This window comes from Saimiri boliviensis, chromosome 9 (assembly GCF_048565385.1).
Source record: "Saimiri boliviensis isolate mSaiBol1 chromosome 9, mSaiBol1.pri, whole genome shotgun sequence".
NCBI lineage: Eukaryota > Metazoa > Chordata > Mammalia > Primates > Cebidae > Saimiri > Saimiri boliviensis.
Window position 1 is genome coordinate 73,969,098 of NC_133457.1, and position 15,343 is coordinate 73,984,440.

The 15,343-nt window shown below is 45.0% G+C and overlaps 1 protein-coding gene across 1 annotated transcript; it reads right to left on the minus strand.

Annotated features, from left to right (window-relative positions):
* Positions 1 to 4,359: 4,359 nt before the first annotated feature.
* Positions 4,360 to 11,716, minus strand: CST8 (cystatin 8). Its single transcript, XM_003942927.4, has 4 exons — positions 11,491 to 11,716; positions 10,959 to 11,329; positions 9,811 to 9,924; positions 4,360 to 4,538 (listed from the first exon to the last, which is right to left on the minus strand). Exons 2-4 carry the CDS (start codon positions 11,319 to 11,321, stop codon positions 4,455 to 4,457), a joined length of 561 nt encoding a protein of 186 aa, XP_003942976.1. The 5' UTR covers positions 11,322 to 11,329; positions 11,491 to 11,716; the 3' UTR covers positions 4,360 to 4,454.
* Positions 11,717 to 15,343: the final 3,627 nt, after the last annotated feature.

Here is a 15,343-nt window from a genome sequence, read left to right on the forward strand (position 1 = left end):
TTTCCTTGAGGCAATGGGAAGCCCCTCACCCAGAGCAGACCTTGGCTGGTGGGTGTTTTTTTTTCCTCTCCTATTTTTTAAAATTAGTAGCTGTTCCCTGTATCTTTGTCCATTTAGAAGGCTCAGTGAAGAATACTTGCCTGTGGGATCTACCAGAGCTATTTCTCTGAAGAGAGTCATGGCCATCTTAGACATGGAGATTGCCCACAACAATCACAAAAAAACCTTCAAATTCAAAATTGAAGGAACCCCAATCAAAAAAAGGTGGTCACAGGGTAATTGTCAAAGTAGCTGTGTGTGATCTGAGCACAGGAAAGTCCTCCAGCTCCCAATACCTCCCGATTACACGTTCCATTTGCCCTCCCATGACCAGCCGTGGTGAGCACCCCAAACTCCCAACTCCCAGCCTTCCCAGCTTCAGAGAAACTAGTACTTGTGACATATTTAATGTTAAATCTTCCTGTTAGGAATATAATCTGTCTCTCCATTTCGCCGGATCTTTTGTTCCATCAATAAAAGTTCAGTTTTCCCTCCTTGAAGGCATTCTAAAGCTTGTCATGGCGTGCGTTCTGTATGTCTGTTGTTGTATTATAACAACAGCATTATAAACACATTATTTTTTATCATGTATTTTATATATATGCATTAGATAATACAGTAAAGAATTTCATTTTTACATTTCAAGGTAAAAAATTTATGTCTGTAAATAAATTACTTTAGCCTCTTACTTTCCAAATTCTCCAAAATTTCTCTGGTCCTCTCTGTCCACCTAAAGAAAGAAACTGACAAAATTAATATAGAGTTTATTTGGGCCAAGGTCAACAACAGCAGCCCAAGACACATTTCCAAATTGCCTTGGGGAGGAGGGCTCCTGTTCGGCTTCGCTGCAAGCAGTCTTTTTAAGGCAAGAAAGGACAAGAAGTGGGCGGATACAAAGGTGTTTGACAGGAGTTCTCATTGGTTCACAGAAACAACTCTGGGTGGTGATTGGTTGACACTGCTGAACTCTACAGGGTATGGATAAGGGCGTCCGGCACTTGGCACCCTGCAGCGACCTGGCATCCATTCGTCCAGAGTCCACGTAGGAGGTCATTATTTAGTTCGAGGCGGGAGGGAGACACGGCTGCGGTGGCCGCTGCCATATTTCAGCACCCCTCTGTGCTTGATAATTAAACGGGATTCACATTCCTCAGATTAAAAGTTTCTCTTTTTTTCCCCCTCATCTCTTCAGCAGAATCTTTCAAAAGAAGTATTTATCCTCATGGTCTCCGGTGCTCCTCTTCCCGCGCTCTCCAGAAACAACTCCTCTCTGTGTCCCGCGCTCTCACCAAGGCGAGCAATGACATGAGAAGGTCGAACCCCGGTCAGCTGTGAGCGCGCATGCTCCTTGGCCCGGGGGGGAACTGCCTCCCCTTGAGGACAGCAGGTCTCTGCTGCCTCATGGCTCCTGCTGGCCGGCCCTCACCTGGGAGAGGCGGGGCGGAGTCCTCAGATGTCCGAGGTGGCTTTCCCGTTCTTCCACCCTTGTTGATTTCTTCCAGTCTCCTGGGTGGGAGGCACATCTCCATTTCCAAGTACCTAGGAAAATAATGGCTTCATGACTTTATCCACGTCATTCAGAGCCTCAATTTTTTTTTTTTTTTTTTTTTGTACTTCTGAAAGATTTCTCATTCTTCAGCTTTATGTGTGATTTTGTCATTTCTATAATATGACATTGGCTTATGTGTCATTTAGGGCCATTTTATTTGTATTTTCTTGGTGTCTTGAGTATGTTTTGTTGAGACATAATTCTTGACCCCACCTAACGCTCTTTGCCTAAATTCCATGATGCCTGATGTTAATATTTTCTCCCCTACATTCTTTAATTAGCAGCTGTTCGGTATATCTTCATCCTGAGCAGATTTTCAACATATCAGGATTAGTTTGTGGTGGATGTGGCTTTTATAAGCATCCTGTGAGTTTTACGTGCTAATAAAGTCTAAGACTCTCTAGTCTATTAGGCTATAAAACCCACCCACATTGATTGTTTCCGTGACTATATTTTATTTCCTGGTTTTAGCTTGGGTAAATTTTCATTCCTTTGGATTTCCCTCTCATGCATTTGTGCATGCTACCTGATATTTCCATTCTACTACTACTTATTATTAAAAGTTCTTAATTATACATTTACCCTGGTGCTTTTTTCAATGCATCAATCAGTATCTGCCCAACATAGCCTGTTAGACAGCTGCCATGGGAAACTGGTTTTTCTTCTTCCATGATTTCTCCTTTAAAGAAAAAAAGGTAATTAATCATTTTTCTTTTTTAGAAAGCTATTTGTTCTTTTTTTGTAGGAGCCAGCTCCTAGACTGGTAAATTCTCCATCATGAGAAAAGGCACAGTAGTGATACCCAACTGTTTTCTAGTGTCAACTAAAGGAGGACATCAAGCTTTTCAAGAATTAAAGTTAGTTTTATTCAGGAATCTTACTGAAGAACATAGATGGAGCTCTACAGCCAGGAGCAGCCCTCTAGAGAAGTTCCATCACACTGCTCTGAAATAGGGCTTGAGCCAACAGTTTATATATGAAGTGTGGAGGTTCGGTACACGCAAAATCATATCACACGTGTTCAGAAGTTACAGTAAAGCGGAATCATGTGAAGGTTTGGATGTGAGAGTCCACTAGGTTATAGATGACAGAAGCATCATCAGTAATCCCAGCAGGCGTCATCTCAGGTGCAGCAGAAGCCAAGGACTAGATGATTTATCTTTCAAGGAACATAGTGGCTCAGGCCAGAGATGAAGGGGCCGGGCACTCTATCTTGTTTTGTCTTCAAAGTGTTTTTCAAGTCATAAAAGATGCTTCACATCCCAATCCTCTTTCCTTTGTTAGTTGGGGATTTGAGAAGAGAAACAAGGAAGCAGGGTAGGGCCTCAGCAGAGGAAGCGGAGTGGGCATGATGGGGGAGGCGCACGGAGGGAGACCAGACGAGATAGCTAGGAACAGCAGAGCTTTCCAAGGCAAGTCCCATTGTCTCTGCTGCCTGAAGGCAGGGCCAGAGTCTCCAACTCCTGGAACACACATTGGCTAAGCCAGAGGAGCCAAAGGGAAAAGAAGTTTGAGGCCTTGGAGTTTCATGGCCTCATCCTGTTCAGAGCAGAAATATTGAAATCCCTACCACCTACCCAGCAAGCCATGGGAGGTACAACCTGGCTTCTGCTGATGGACATTGGAGATACAGTTAGCTTCCTGAATCATACTAACACTGCATTTAAAATAGATACATCCATTTTTAAAATTTTTAACTGTTGTAAAATACGAAATGTACCATCTTCACCATTTTTCATTTGCAGTTCAGTAGCATTGTCTATTCACATTCTCATGCATGCAACCTCCAGAGGTTTTCATTTTGCAAAACAGAAACTCCACCCATTAAATCCTTCTCTATTAGACACATCTGTTTAATAATTAGTTTCTTTAAGAGAATTTTATCTTCTGCTTTTGTTCCTGTTTGGCTACTTTCTTCTTCAAGTCCCCCTTCCCTGTCTCCCTCTTCCCTCTCTCTCTCCACAGACACACACACACACACACACACACACACACACACTCACACACACACACCCATGAACAGACACATGCAAACAATGCATATGTCCCCACCCAAATCTCACCTTGAATCGTAAGAATCCTCACATGTCAAGGGCAGGGCTAGCTGGAGATAATTGAATCAAGGCGGTGGTTTACCCCCTACTGTTCTTGTGGTAGTGAATAGGTCTCATGATAGCTGAGGGTTTTATAAATGGGAGTTCCCTGCACGAGCTCTCTGCCTGCTGCCATGTAAGACATGACTTTGCTCCTCATTCACCTTCTGCCATGATTATGAGGTCTCCTCAACCATGTGGAACTGTGAGTCATTTAAACCTCTTCTCTTTATAAATTATCCAGTATCAGGTATGTCTGTCAGCAGTGTGAGAACAGACTAATACACATAGGAAGATACACAAATCCCCCAATTTATAGAGATCCCACAGGGGAGGGCTACTACTTCTGCCACAGGGGTCCCCCAGCCCAAATGACCTGTCCACTCAGGACTCTTAGGAAGAGCCTCAGGCCCAAGGAAGCATCCAAAAAGAACCTGCAGAGTTAGCACCCACTGGGTGCAGACCTCTGTAAGGGATTGTTACCTAAGCAAAAGGGATTCCTCCTCTGATTTGCTGTAGGGAATGGAATCCGACCTCACCCTATCCTTTGTACTTGGTGACGGGTAAACCATCAAGCTAACCAAAGGTGCGTGGCCACACTTGGTGCCAGGAAAGAGGAGATGAACATGCCCATCTTCTGTCCCCAATACTGTGAAACTAAAAACCGAGAGGCATGCATGGAGAAAGCATGCTGGGAACAGCCTCCACTTGCCATTGCTTTATTTTCATGGATAAAGTAGTCGCAGAGATCGGAGGGACGCCCCGAAACACCATTAGGCATCTTCACACTTTTTCTCCATCACAGTGAATTCGCCATTCCAGGGAAGTGCTCCTACCAAAAAGTTGCAGCTTAATTTCTGAAAAAGACGACAACAACAAAAATCAGTAGCCTGCTGAAAGAAAAAGAAAAATTGTCCTGTTGCCAGGTGCCAGTTTAGGAGTATGCTTAGAGATGGGTCGCTGTCCTTCAGGGATGCTCCCATTAATATGCAGAGCTGGAGGCTGCAGACTTCACAGCCATCAGCAGTTGCCCAGAGGGATCGCTGTTCTCATTAACCACAGGTAGACAGGAAACGTTAATTATCATAACACTATGGCAGCAGTTCAGATGTGAACCTGACGTTACATTAAGTTCTCTTTAATACTTTCTACGATGTAAATAAAACAATTTGAATTGGTAACTTAAGCGTGTTGTTTTAATGATTAAATAATCCAGTTTATTTTATTTTGGTTTTGAGACGGAATCTTACTCTGTTGCCCAGGCTGCAGTGCAGTGGCATGATCTCGGCTCACTGCAACCTCCATCTCCTGGGTTCAAGTGATTCTCCTGCCTCAGCCTCCTGAGTAGCTGGGATTTCAAGCACCCACCACCTATGCCAGGCTCACTTTTGTATTTTTAGCAGAGATGGGGTTTCATCACATTGGTCAGGCTGATCTTGAACTCCGGACCTCATGATCCACCTGCCTTGGCCTCCCAAGGTGCTGGGATTACAGGTGTGAGCCACTGTGCCGGCCTAAATAATCCATTTCAATGTCGGCAAGGTTGTGGACAAAAGGGAATGCTTATACGCTGCTGAGTGCAGCCATTGTGAGAAGCAGTGTGGTGATTCCTCAAAGAATTAAAAACAGAATTACCATTCAACCCAGGTATCCCGTTATTGGCTACATATCTTAAGGAATATAAATTGTTCTACCATGAAGACACATGCACATGTATGTTCACTGCAGCAGTATTCACAGTAACAAAGACAGCAAGTCAGCCTAAGGCCTGTCAATGGTGGACTGGATTAAAATAATGTGGTACATATATACCATGGAATAATACACTGCCATAAAAAAGAATGAAGTCATGTCCTTTGGAGTAACATGCAGCTTCAGGTCATTATCCGAAGCAAACTAATGCAGGAACAGAAAACCAAATACCACATGTTCTCACTTATCAGTGGGAGCTGAACAGTAAGAACACATAGGAAGAGAGGAACAACAGACCCTGGGGGCTCCTGGAGAATGGAGGGCTGGGGAAGGACAGGATCAGAAAAAGTAGCATATCGAGTACTCTGCTTACTACCTGGGTGATGAAACAGTCTGTACACCAAACACCCGTGACACGAATTTACTTATAAAACAAAACCTGCATGTGTACCCCTGAACCCAAAATAAAAATCTTTTTAAAATCCCTTTTGTTTTAATAACAAGTCAAGAGCAATTTAGGAAATTCTATAGCCTAACATATCTTTTCTTCCAAAGAATGCTGCTTTTCTTTCAAAACATCAAAATATTGAAACAACAAATAAAATACCCTATGTGTGAGGGACAGATGAATGGATGGATGGGTAGTTGGATGGGTAGAAAGAGATAGTGGTCCTGGACAAAGTAAAAGGCCATCTCAAATAGACTGAAATCACTGGGGACTTCCAGGAGTTAAGAGGCACACAGAGTCAGAAAGAAGAAAGTTGAGTTCCTGCTGAGCATTGAAAATATTCAATAAATAATACCAAGTACCAAATCAAGATTATTTTATAGGCAAATCACATCAACTATGGGGACCCAAAAGCATCTGCAGACTTTAGACTGATGCAGAACACAGAAGATAATGAAAAACCCTCAATCTCATTGTACCAGACCAGCAAAATCCTGAAACTCAGATGTAACTGAGAAATTATTACCCAAACTTACCTAGTAAATAGCAAAAATCCTGAACAAAACCTAGCAAATGGAAGTCGATTGCTTATTAAACCACTACTGTCCCTAATGTAGTACTTTCTAGACTTTTTCAGTCATATAACGTATGTGGGTGTTTGAAGGGGGAAAGTCTGATTCAGTAGATTTGGGATGAGTGCATGGAACTTGTATGTGTGTATACGAGTATGTACATGCATGCATGTGTGTGTGTGCGTAGATGTGTGTATGTTTACCCCATTCTCCAAGAGATTCTTAACATCAGAAGAGCTTGAGAGTAGTTAATACATACAAAAGCAAAATTGCTGTCGAGAGCAGTGGCTCAGGCCTGTAATTCCAACACTTTGGGAGGCCAAAACACGAGGATCACTTGATGCCAGGAGTTTGAGATCAGCCTGACCAACACAGTGAGACCTTGTCTCTACTAAAGATAAAAAAAAATTAGCCAGGCAACATGGTACATGCCTATATTCCCAGCTACTTAAGAGAAGGAGGTGGAAAGATTGCTTGAGCCCAAGAGTTTGAGGTTGCAGTAAGCTATAATGGCATCACTGCACTCCGCCGAGGGCAACAAGCAAGACCCTATCTCAACAAAATAAATAAATAAATGCAAAATTTCTAAGTTAAAAAGTGGCATATTGAACCCTACTCTATTCTACACACGTGCAGACTGATTCCTTCACATTCTTATTCTGCAGGCTGAGCCCAGCGGACTGGCTCCCGCAAAGAGGGGTGGTGAGAAGAAGGGCCATTCTGCCATCAACAAGGTGGGGACCAGGAAGCACCTGTAAACATTCACAATTGCATCCAGGGAGTGGCCATCTTGAACAAATGTGCCCCTCGGGCACTTAAAAAGGTCCAGTAATTTGCCATGTAAGAACTGGGAAAACAGATCTGTACATCCACATAGCTAACCAGTCCAAAAGAAAAGAACGTCTCACACCGTACGGATGTCCAGAAAATGTACCGATGAAGAAGTTTCACCAAACAAGCATGGTATGTTGGTTACCTGCGTACCTGTCTCCTCTTTCAAAAACCTACGGACAGTCGATGTAGATGAGAGCTGACCACTACCATCAAATGAAGTTATAAAACTGCCACACATGCACACAAAGATGAGTGCATCATATTCTAGATGTGTAAACGCACCTCATTATTAGAGAATCTATTATTTTAACTAATTATACCACTAGGTCCAAGAGGAAAAATTATTCAATGTACTTGGTAGATACTCAAAGAATATTTGGTAGAAGAAAACAATCTTAAAGACTCTCGATACAGAGAGAATTGGAAGACCATCTAAAATCAGTACTTGATGTAATATTTAATAAGAGTATACAAATACTGAAGACAGTTCCAGTAAAGCTGGGAACAAGAAAGATTGTCCAGTATTGTTATTCTTCAGCATTATTTCAAAGGCTTGGAAAAAGAGAAAGTTGTTATTGGCAAATGTCTGCTTAAACATGTATGTCTTAAAAACTGAGAGGTATCTTGGAAGTCTTAGACACAAATGGGCTCCTTGAGACCAATTTTCTTTAATGCATTTTAATATTTTCTACAAACTGGCAAAAGCAAATCTTTCCTACAATCCCTAAAAGCCCGGGAGAAAATATAAATTTAAAACAACCATACTCCTAATACCAGTAAAAGATAAAACAAACATAAAAGATCAGATGGCATTTGGAAAAGCTCACTGCTGAAATGTTTGTCCTGATGAGTCATCTACTGTGAGCTGAAAATGATAGGGTTCGTTTTATTCAAGCCTACAGAGGCAGTTTTCCTCAAACACAATGGCAGTGTGGTTCAATATGTTATACTGGACCGAGCATAGAAAGTTAACACCAAGACAAAAGTATGCCAAATTGCAGGGTCTTTATTGCCGGCGGCCACGGAGGACTCGCGTCTCTCCAACCTGTGGCGTCGAAAGGAGGGTGCCAAGACTTTTTATACCCGAAAAACCACCTTGGGAGTGGGGGTGAGGAGCGGGGATGGGGATGGAAGTCTTCAGACATTCCGAGGGCTAGTGGATTCTGTAAATCACCTCCTGGGTGGAGACGAGGGTGAGGGGGACTCCGGACATTCCAAGGGCCAGGGGACTTTTGTCATTCCGATTGTTACTTATGTGGTTTACAGAAGTCAAGATAAACATTAGTTTATACATTATCTGGGTAGGGTGGAAATCACAGATCTTAGTTACTTATTACAAGTCACAGGAGCCAAGATGGCATGGGTTAGGACGGCTTGCTTGTCACATTAGGGTTACAGAAAGCAGTTACTGATAAGCAAAAGCTAAGCAGCTTTACATAGTAGTTACTTTGCAGAGCAAACTAGCGGTTTTATTTATAGAAGCCAAGGCCAGCAGTTATTGTGAGGAGAATGGGGCAGCCGTTACAACTTATTTTAAAAACTGCTTTGTCTTTTATAAAATGGTGCTGTTCAGGCTCTAACTCTAGGCCAGCTGTAGCACACATAAAAGTATTTGCAATTTCCTGTGCCATGGCAACGCCTAGAGCAGTGGTTCTCCAAATCATCCCACGGCCAGCAGCAGCACCACCACTGCTGGAGAACACATTGAGAATGCAAATTCTTAGACCTCATTTCCTGACCCACTGAATTGGAAACTCTGCAGGTGGAACCCAGTCATCGGGGTTTGTCAACACCTCCAGGTGATTGCGACGCCTGTTCACATTGGAAAACCACCGATGTAAAGTCAGGGGCAGTGGCGCAGCTGTTGGGCCAGCCCGTAGAATGCTCGGGGCCTTCACCTGTCTGGGACCGAGTCCTGGTGTATAGCTGCCTGGGTTCTTTGTAACTCCGAAATGAAAAATACAGGCCTGAGGCCAAAAGGCCCTGGGCCAAGTCATTTGTTTGTTGGGAATCTAGGGTTTGCCCCACCATCCTGGAAACCCGGGCTGACCCCAGCAATAATCAACTGTAAACTCAGGAGGCTGGGGCCACCAACTGGCTTAGCCATTGCTTAATCTCCAGCACCCAGAATAGACCCAGTGCAAAGCACGTAGCACCTGGTGCTCAGTAAGTTTCTGTGAGTGAAAGAGTGAATGACTGAACTTCCTTTTGTGCCTGTACAGGGATGAGTGATGGTGGGTCCAGCAATAGTGGGTGGCTGGTCTGGACCCAAGAGGACAGATTTTTGGTGATTATGTGTTGTCCAGTGTCTGGCATCAAAAGGTCGGACATCAATGGGGCCCTTGAGATAAGAGTGCCCTTGACAACATCCTTTCCCCAGGATGAGGGATGAGAAAAAACCTCAGAGGCCTCCATCACGTTCCGTGGCCCTGCAGCTTCTGCTCTAAAGGCCACAGGGTTGGCTATCTGCAGCTAAACATTGGGAGCTACCCAGTCCTCCAGAAGAAGGTCTGGACACCTGAGCTTTCTCCTCTGGGGCTCAGAACTGCCTAGGCCATCATAGACAGGTGGTTCATCACTTACCTTTTTCAGTTTGGAGTTTTCTTGAATGGCACAGATATCATTACTGCTTAAAGGCTTTCTGCAATCGCTGCGGGCAATTTCTACATCAATAAGGTATTCCAGACGATTTGTGACCTGTCAGTTAGCAATTGTGCAAATTTATTTTAAAAAGTTGTATTTTCTTTTAAAGTTTTAGCAAAAAAAAAAAATCACTTTCACTCGTGTCCTTTCCGCTTTCCTTCTCCCCCACTCCAGACAGATCCTTAGAAGAAGGCCGAGATGCCCACTGCCTGGAGTCCTGTACACACCAAGATCAGCCAGGACTCTGCAGCCTCCTGGAGCTGGACACTTGGGTAAAGGTTCCTCACCAGTTTGTCACCTCCTTGAAGGCAAGACCTTCTCATTCCATTTCCTGTCCCCAAGCCCAGGGCATGCTGCATGCTCAGTGAGGAGTAGGAGGAGAAGAACTATCAGCTCTCCAGGGCCTGAGATGCCCAGGTTCACACAGGCCTGACCAGCAGACAGCCCCCTCAGCCATATTTGGCCCCAGTCCCTCAGATTCCTGTGAAACCTCCCATCCTCTGGGGTTTCCCCACCCAAAACCCTCCCATCAGCTCAGACACAGTCCATAAGGAGCCATGAAGTCATGAGTTTGCCTGCCTTGTTCTCTGCTGAGTCTTTAGTGAGTGAAACAACAGCAGGTTTATAGCAGGACATCGGTATTTGCTGAATTCATTCGTGATTAAATGCAATCAAGGTTACTTATGATGTCTATTTAAATCTGTTTTCATCTGGCATTAAAGGATTACAGCAGGAGATGAAGGAGTGTCTGCTGGTTGGGTTCAGGTTCACCCAGGCTCACCTTTCCTTATCAGACCTTTCCTCATGGCTAGCGCTCCCTTTGTCTCCCAACCTTAGCAAATAAATGAACGTCTGATCTGCAGTTTGGGGTTTAAATGAGTTAGTCTATGCAAAGGACTTAGAGCAACAGTCCAAGCATTTGCAGAAAGCACTCTGTGTTCGCTGCCTTGTTGACGCTATGCAAGCATCTATGCTCTCCAGCACTCACAGATTGAGGATTTTTGCCTACTGGTATTTTCCTCCTATGCCCACTCTTTAACTATGCCACCATATGCAAATGTCCACCTATATAGAGAGAGCACCTTTACCTGGAGCTGGGCTTGCAGTGTCCTGACCACCAGGAAGACGTACTTGTCCTCGCTTTCTCTGTTGTATTCTTGCATGGCAAACCACAGACACTGCCTCACGTTGGCATCTGAGGCTTTGGTGGGTTGTAATTTCCTCAGCACCCCCTTCTCATCCTTGTGTGGGTTTTTCCCGACCACTAGGGTCAGGGGAATGGTGAGGAGAAGGAGGGAGAGCCACCGGCATCTGGGCATGCTCCTTCGGGCAAGAGACCCAGTCGAGTCTCCTTGTCCTTCCAGGGCTGGAGCTGCTGGCAGGATGCCGTGGTCGTGGCCACCGCTATGGGTGCAAGAACCTTCGTGCCACACGTTGCCTCCTCTTAGCATAAGCCCAGCTGGATTCAAGACAGGACCATTAGGGTCACTCTTTGGGGTGAGCCCTCTCTTTCTCCAAGGAAACCCACCTAGGAATGCTAGTTAAGGAGTCTCTCTACCAGCCTCCTCTCCTTATCCTGAGAACTCCCCTCCCCGTAGGCCCCGAAGTGTCTATGCCTACCCCTCTGTGTGTCACTCTTGTTATCTGCTTCTCAGTCCTGTATGGTGTGACCATGTAAACTCTGGCTGCCCCAGAGGTCTTGTGGCCTCAGCCCTCAGTGGGCTTTCAGCGTACTCTGCCTGCAGCTCCCTGCGACTCCCTGTGGAGTTGAGTGCTAATCCAAACCGTGGTTCTCGTGGGTCTCCAGCACGCTTAGTTCATGCCTGTGGCCCAGTCAAGGGGCTCTGGGGGGCCCTGGTCTCCAGTCTCCCTTGCCCTTCTGATTCCACGCCCTACAGGGAGGTTATGCTTTGTGATGTAATCCAGCACCTGTGTCCTGCCCCAGTGAGGACACCTCCCACTTGCCAGCCTCTGGCCTTTGGTCCCAGCAGATCTCACAGGCCCACAGAGAGCAGGCAAATGCCTCCTGCTCTGCCCTCAGAGTGGGGGAGCCTGTGATGGTTAATACCGTCAACTTGATTGGATTGAAGAACACAAAGTATTGATCCTGGGTGTGTCTGTGGGGGTGTTGCCAAAAGAGATTGACATTTGAGTCAGTGGGCTGGGGAAGGCAGATCTCCCCTTAATCTGGTGGGCATCATCTAATCAACCGCCAGCAAATATAAAGCAGGCAGAAAAATGTGAAAAGGAGAGACAGGCCTAGGCTCCCAGCCTGCACCTTTCTCCTGTGCTGGATGCTTCCTGCCCTCGAACATCAGACTCCAGGTTCTTCACTTTTGGGACTCGGACTGGCTCTCTTTGCTCCTCAGCTTGGCAGATAGCCTATTGTGGGACCTTGTGATGGTAAAAGTTAATGCTTACAAACTCTCCTTTATATAAAAATTATGTACATACGTATAGATGAGTTTATTAAGTTAATAATTATTATATATAAATTTTATAAAAGGGGAGTTTATTAAGTATTAACTTATGAGATATACATATATATATATATATATATATATATATATATATATATATATATATTAGTTCTGTCCCTCTAAAAGAACCCTGACTAATACAGGGCCCCTCTGGCGTCTTCTGCCCACCTGTGCCAATGACTCTGGTTTCCTGAATGCCTGGCTGCAGAACTTCCTTGGCTTGGTCCAACAGTACCCCTCTGCCCTGCCCTACCAGGGTAAGGGTTACATGGCTCACTCTGACGCCCAGGCCTGGCCCTTAGTGGGAGGAGGGGGTCATGCACCTGTTGAACTCTCAAAGCTTCTGTTTTTCTGTGAAAATCCCAAACCAGCGTCCAGAAAGTTCCTGATAAGTCAGAGAGGCAAGCATTCTTCCCAGGCTATGGGTTCCATGAGGAGGGGTAATGTACAGGAAACACATATGGGCAGGAATCTGTCAGGCAGGTGCAAAGCATTGCGGAGTGTGAATGCATTATGCTGTATTTAAACTTTCTCCCCATAGGTGAATTCTTCGGTTGTTATTTTCATCTGTTCTAAACAGTATTGCAGTGAACAATCCTTTTCCAGTATCTTCATGATGTTACACAAGTATTTCTGTGCAATAAAAGACTAGATCAGAAATTGATGCAAAGCTTTATGCAAATTGAGGTTTATTATTTATTGCCAAAATGTTCGGCACTTACTAATTATGTATTCATGATTTTCAAATCCTGCTGCATGTTAAAAATACTGAAGGAGTTTTGAAACACCAGGGCACACCTCACTGATAAAATCAGATTCTCTGGAAGAGGGTCCAGGAAGTCAGCTGTTTTTAAAGTGCCCCAGGGGTTCCAATCTGCAGCCAAGTTTGAAAAGCACCGTAGTGGATCTGCACGTGAACCACCTGGGACTTGTTAAAATGCAGGTGCTGAGTTTGTGGGTCTGAGGCAAGGCCTAGATCCTGCGTTTCTAACCGTCTCCCCGTGTGATCCAAATGCTGCTGATACTCGGAACCCAGTTTGATTAGAGAAGTAGTGATCTGTGACAATCCTTGCTTCTTCATATCTTTGTCTTCAGCCTAGCCTTCCTTTATGGGATAGGAGATGATTGTGTTTCATTGATTTGATTTGCACTATTTGTATTATTGGTTAAGGTTCCATGTTTTCATAGTGACCCATTGAGTCTGGGATCACGTGATCAGGGTCCCAGGATGCACTTAGAGCAGACTCCTTTAGTGAGGCCAGCTGTGACACCTTGAAGTGAAGCCAAGCCTCTTGGACCAGCCAAGGGGCAGTCAGCCTGTAGGCCTATGTGCCTGAAAATGAAGGCTCACTGCGGTTAGCTACAGGAGGGGTGGTTTGTTATGCAGCACTTCTGGGTCAACAGCTGACTGATATGTACACATTCACTGAACCAAAGCAGTATTTCTAGGTTTCAGACTTTGGAGAAGTATGTGGTAGTGGTTGATAACTGGATAAAATATCCAAATAAATTTTTACTTCCTACTGAGTCAGGCCACGTAATGACAGAGCCAAATCCAGAGAGATTTCTCCAGGACACGAGACTGATTTGTGGATTCTGGATGATCTTGGATATTGACATATTATTCAAAAATCTACTAATTTGAGTTCATCATATAACTAACAAGAGTGGCAGGCACAGAATTTACCAATCCTACGAAGGCTTCTTACATAGCTCATGACAGCTGGACACTACCAGCTCTTGAAATCTGCAATAGGGTCGTGTTTTTTAATTTCTGAGAGAGCAGGAACTAAAGAACACAGGCCATGGACAAAATAAACAACTGCAATAAACAATTTCGAAAGTATTGGAGTACCTTAAAGAACCATTTCACAGCCATAGCCCCAAGTGCCAACCACCTAAAGACTTCATGTATTTCTGATTTAGGCCAACATTTTCTTTTGCACCACAGATAGGGATAATGCCTGGTCCCTAAGAGAAATGCAAAATGAAACCAGTGGGATTTTGTGTGGATCAAGGTAGAAAACAACTGGGAAATCTGAAAAAGAGCAGGACACCCGGCCTTTCTTGTGAACTTGGAATCGAACGTAAAGGTGCTTCCATCAGCGAGCAATGCTGACCAGAGCTCAGGGAGGGTGTGGCTGCACTTGTCCAGAACAGTGGGGTCCATGAACAGGCGCTCCACCCATCCCAGCCTCGGTGCTCTCAAAGCCAAGGGCCAGCAATAGATTTGTTTGACTAACCATGCAGACACACCCTTGGTAATATAAATATGCCCTATCAAATCGTGGAGGGATGTCACACACAAATCCTGCACACAGGCTGGTCAAAGACCAAAGCTGTCCCATCTTTTTGCCATGACAGATGGAGCCACCCAAAGTTGTTTCTGAAAATTCTGTCCCATAAATGACAAATTCATGGTAATGAGCCAGCCAGAAAAAAAAGGCAGACTTCTTACCAAGAAATATTCAAATCACCCCCCAAACCAAGGATGGAGGCAGAAAGATCCCCTAGCCCTTTCATTCTGAAAGACTCCTCCAGAAACTGCTGCACTGTCTCTTTGCTCAACGCATGCCCCCCACCACACCATCCCCTCATCTTTCTGCCCCTCCAAGACTGTTCCCCCATGAAGACCCCAGCAGAGAGATGGGTGTCTGTCACCACAGTCCTTCTCCCAGGGGCAGTGAGTGGTGCCGGCAGCCATGAAGCCCTGGCTGGGTCCCAGATGGGTAACACAGGCATCAGGAGCAGGTGGGGAATGGGGATGGGAGCTGCCATCTTCTAAGCCCTGGAGAAAACATCTGAGCCCTGGAGAAGACATCTGAGCCCTGCAGAAGACATCGTTGTGCTTCATGCAGCCCTCGGGGTCCACAGAGAGCAAAGCCTCCTGTCAGCTTCCGTGACCTCCTCTGACCCCTGGGTCTGGGCCTGTCCCCTCTGCTGAAGGGCCACCCACGATGAGCCTGTCCCTGAGATGGAAACAGAGGGAACAC

Bases quoted from the DNA above. Each gene is read 5' to 3' on its own strand.
- CST8 (XM_003942927.4), bottom strand. From the start codon at position 11,321: ATGCTAAGAGGAGGCAACGTGTGGCACGAAGGTTCTTGCACCCATAGC. The intron at 9,925-10,958 runs GTAAAGGTGCTC...GCTAACTGACAG, and splicing joins CACTGCAAGCCCAGCTCCAG to GTCACAAATCGTCTGGAATA. The intron at 4,539-9,810 runs GTAAGTGATGAA...CGTCTTTTTCAG, and splicing joins AAAACTCCAAACTGAAAAAG to AAATTAAGCTGCAACTTTTT.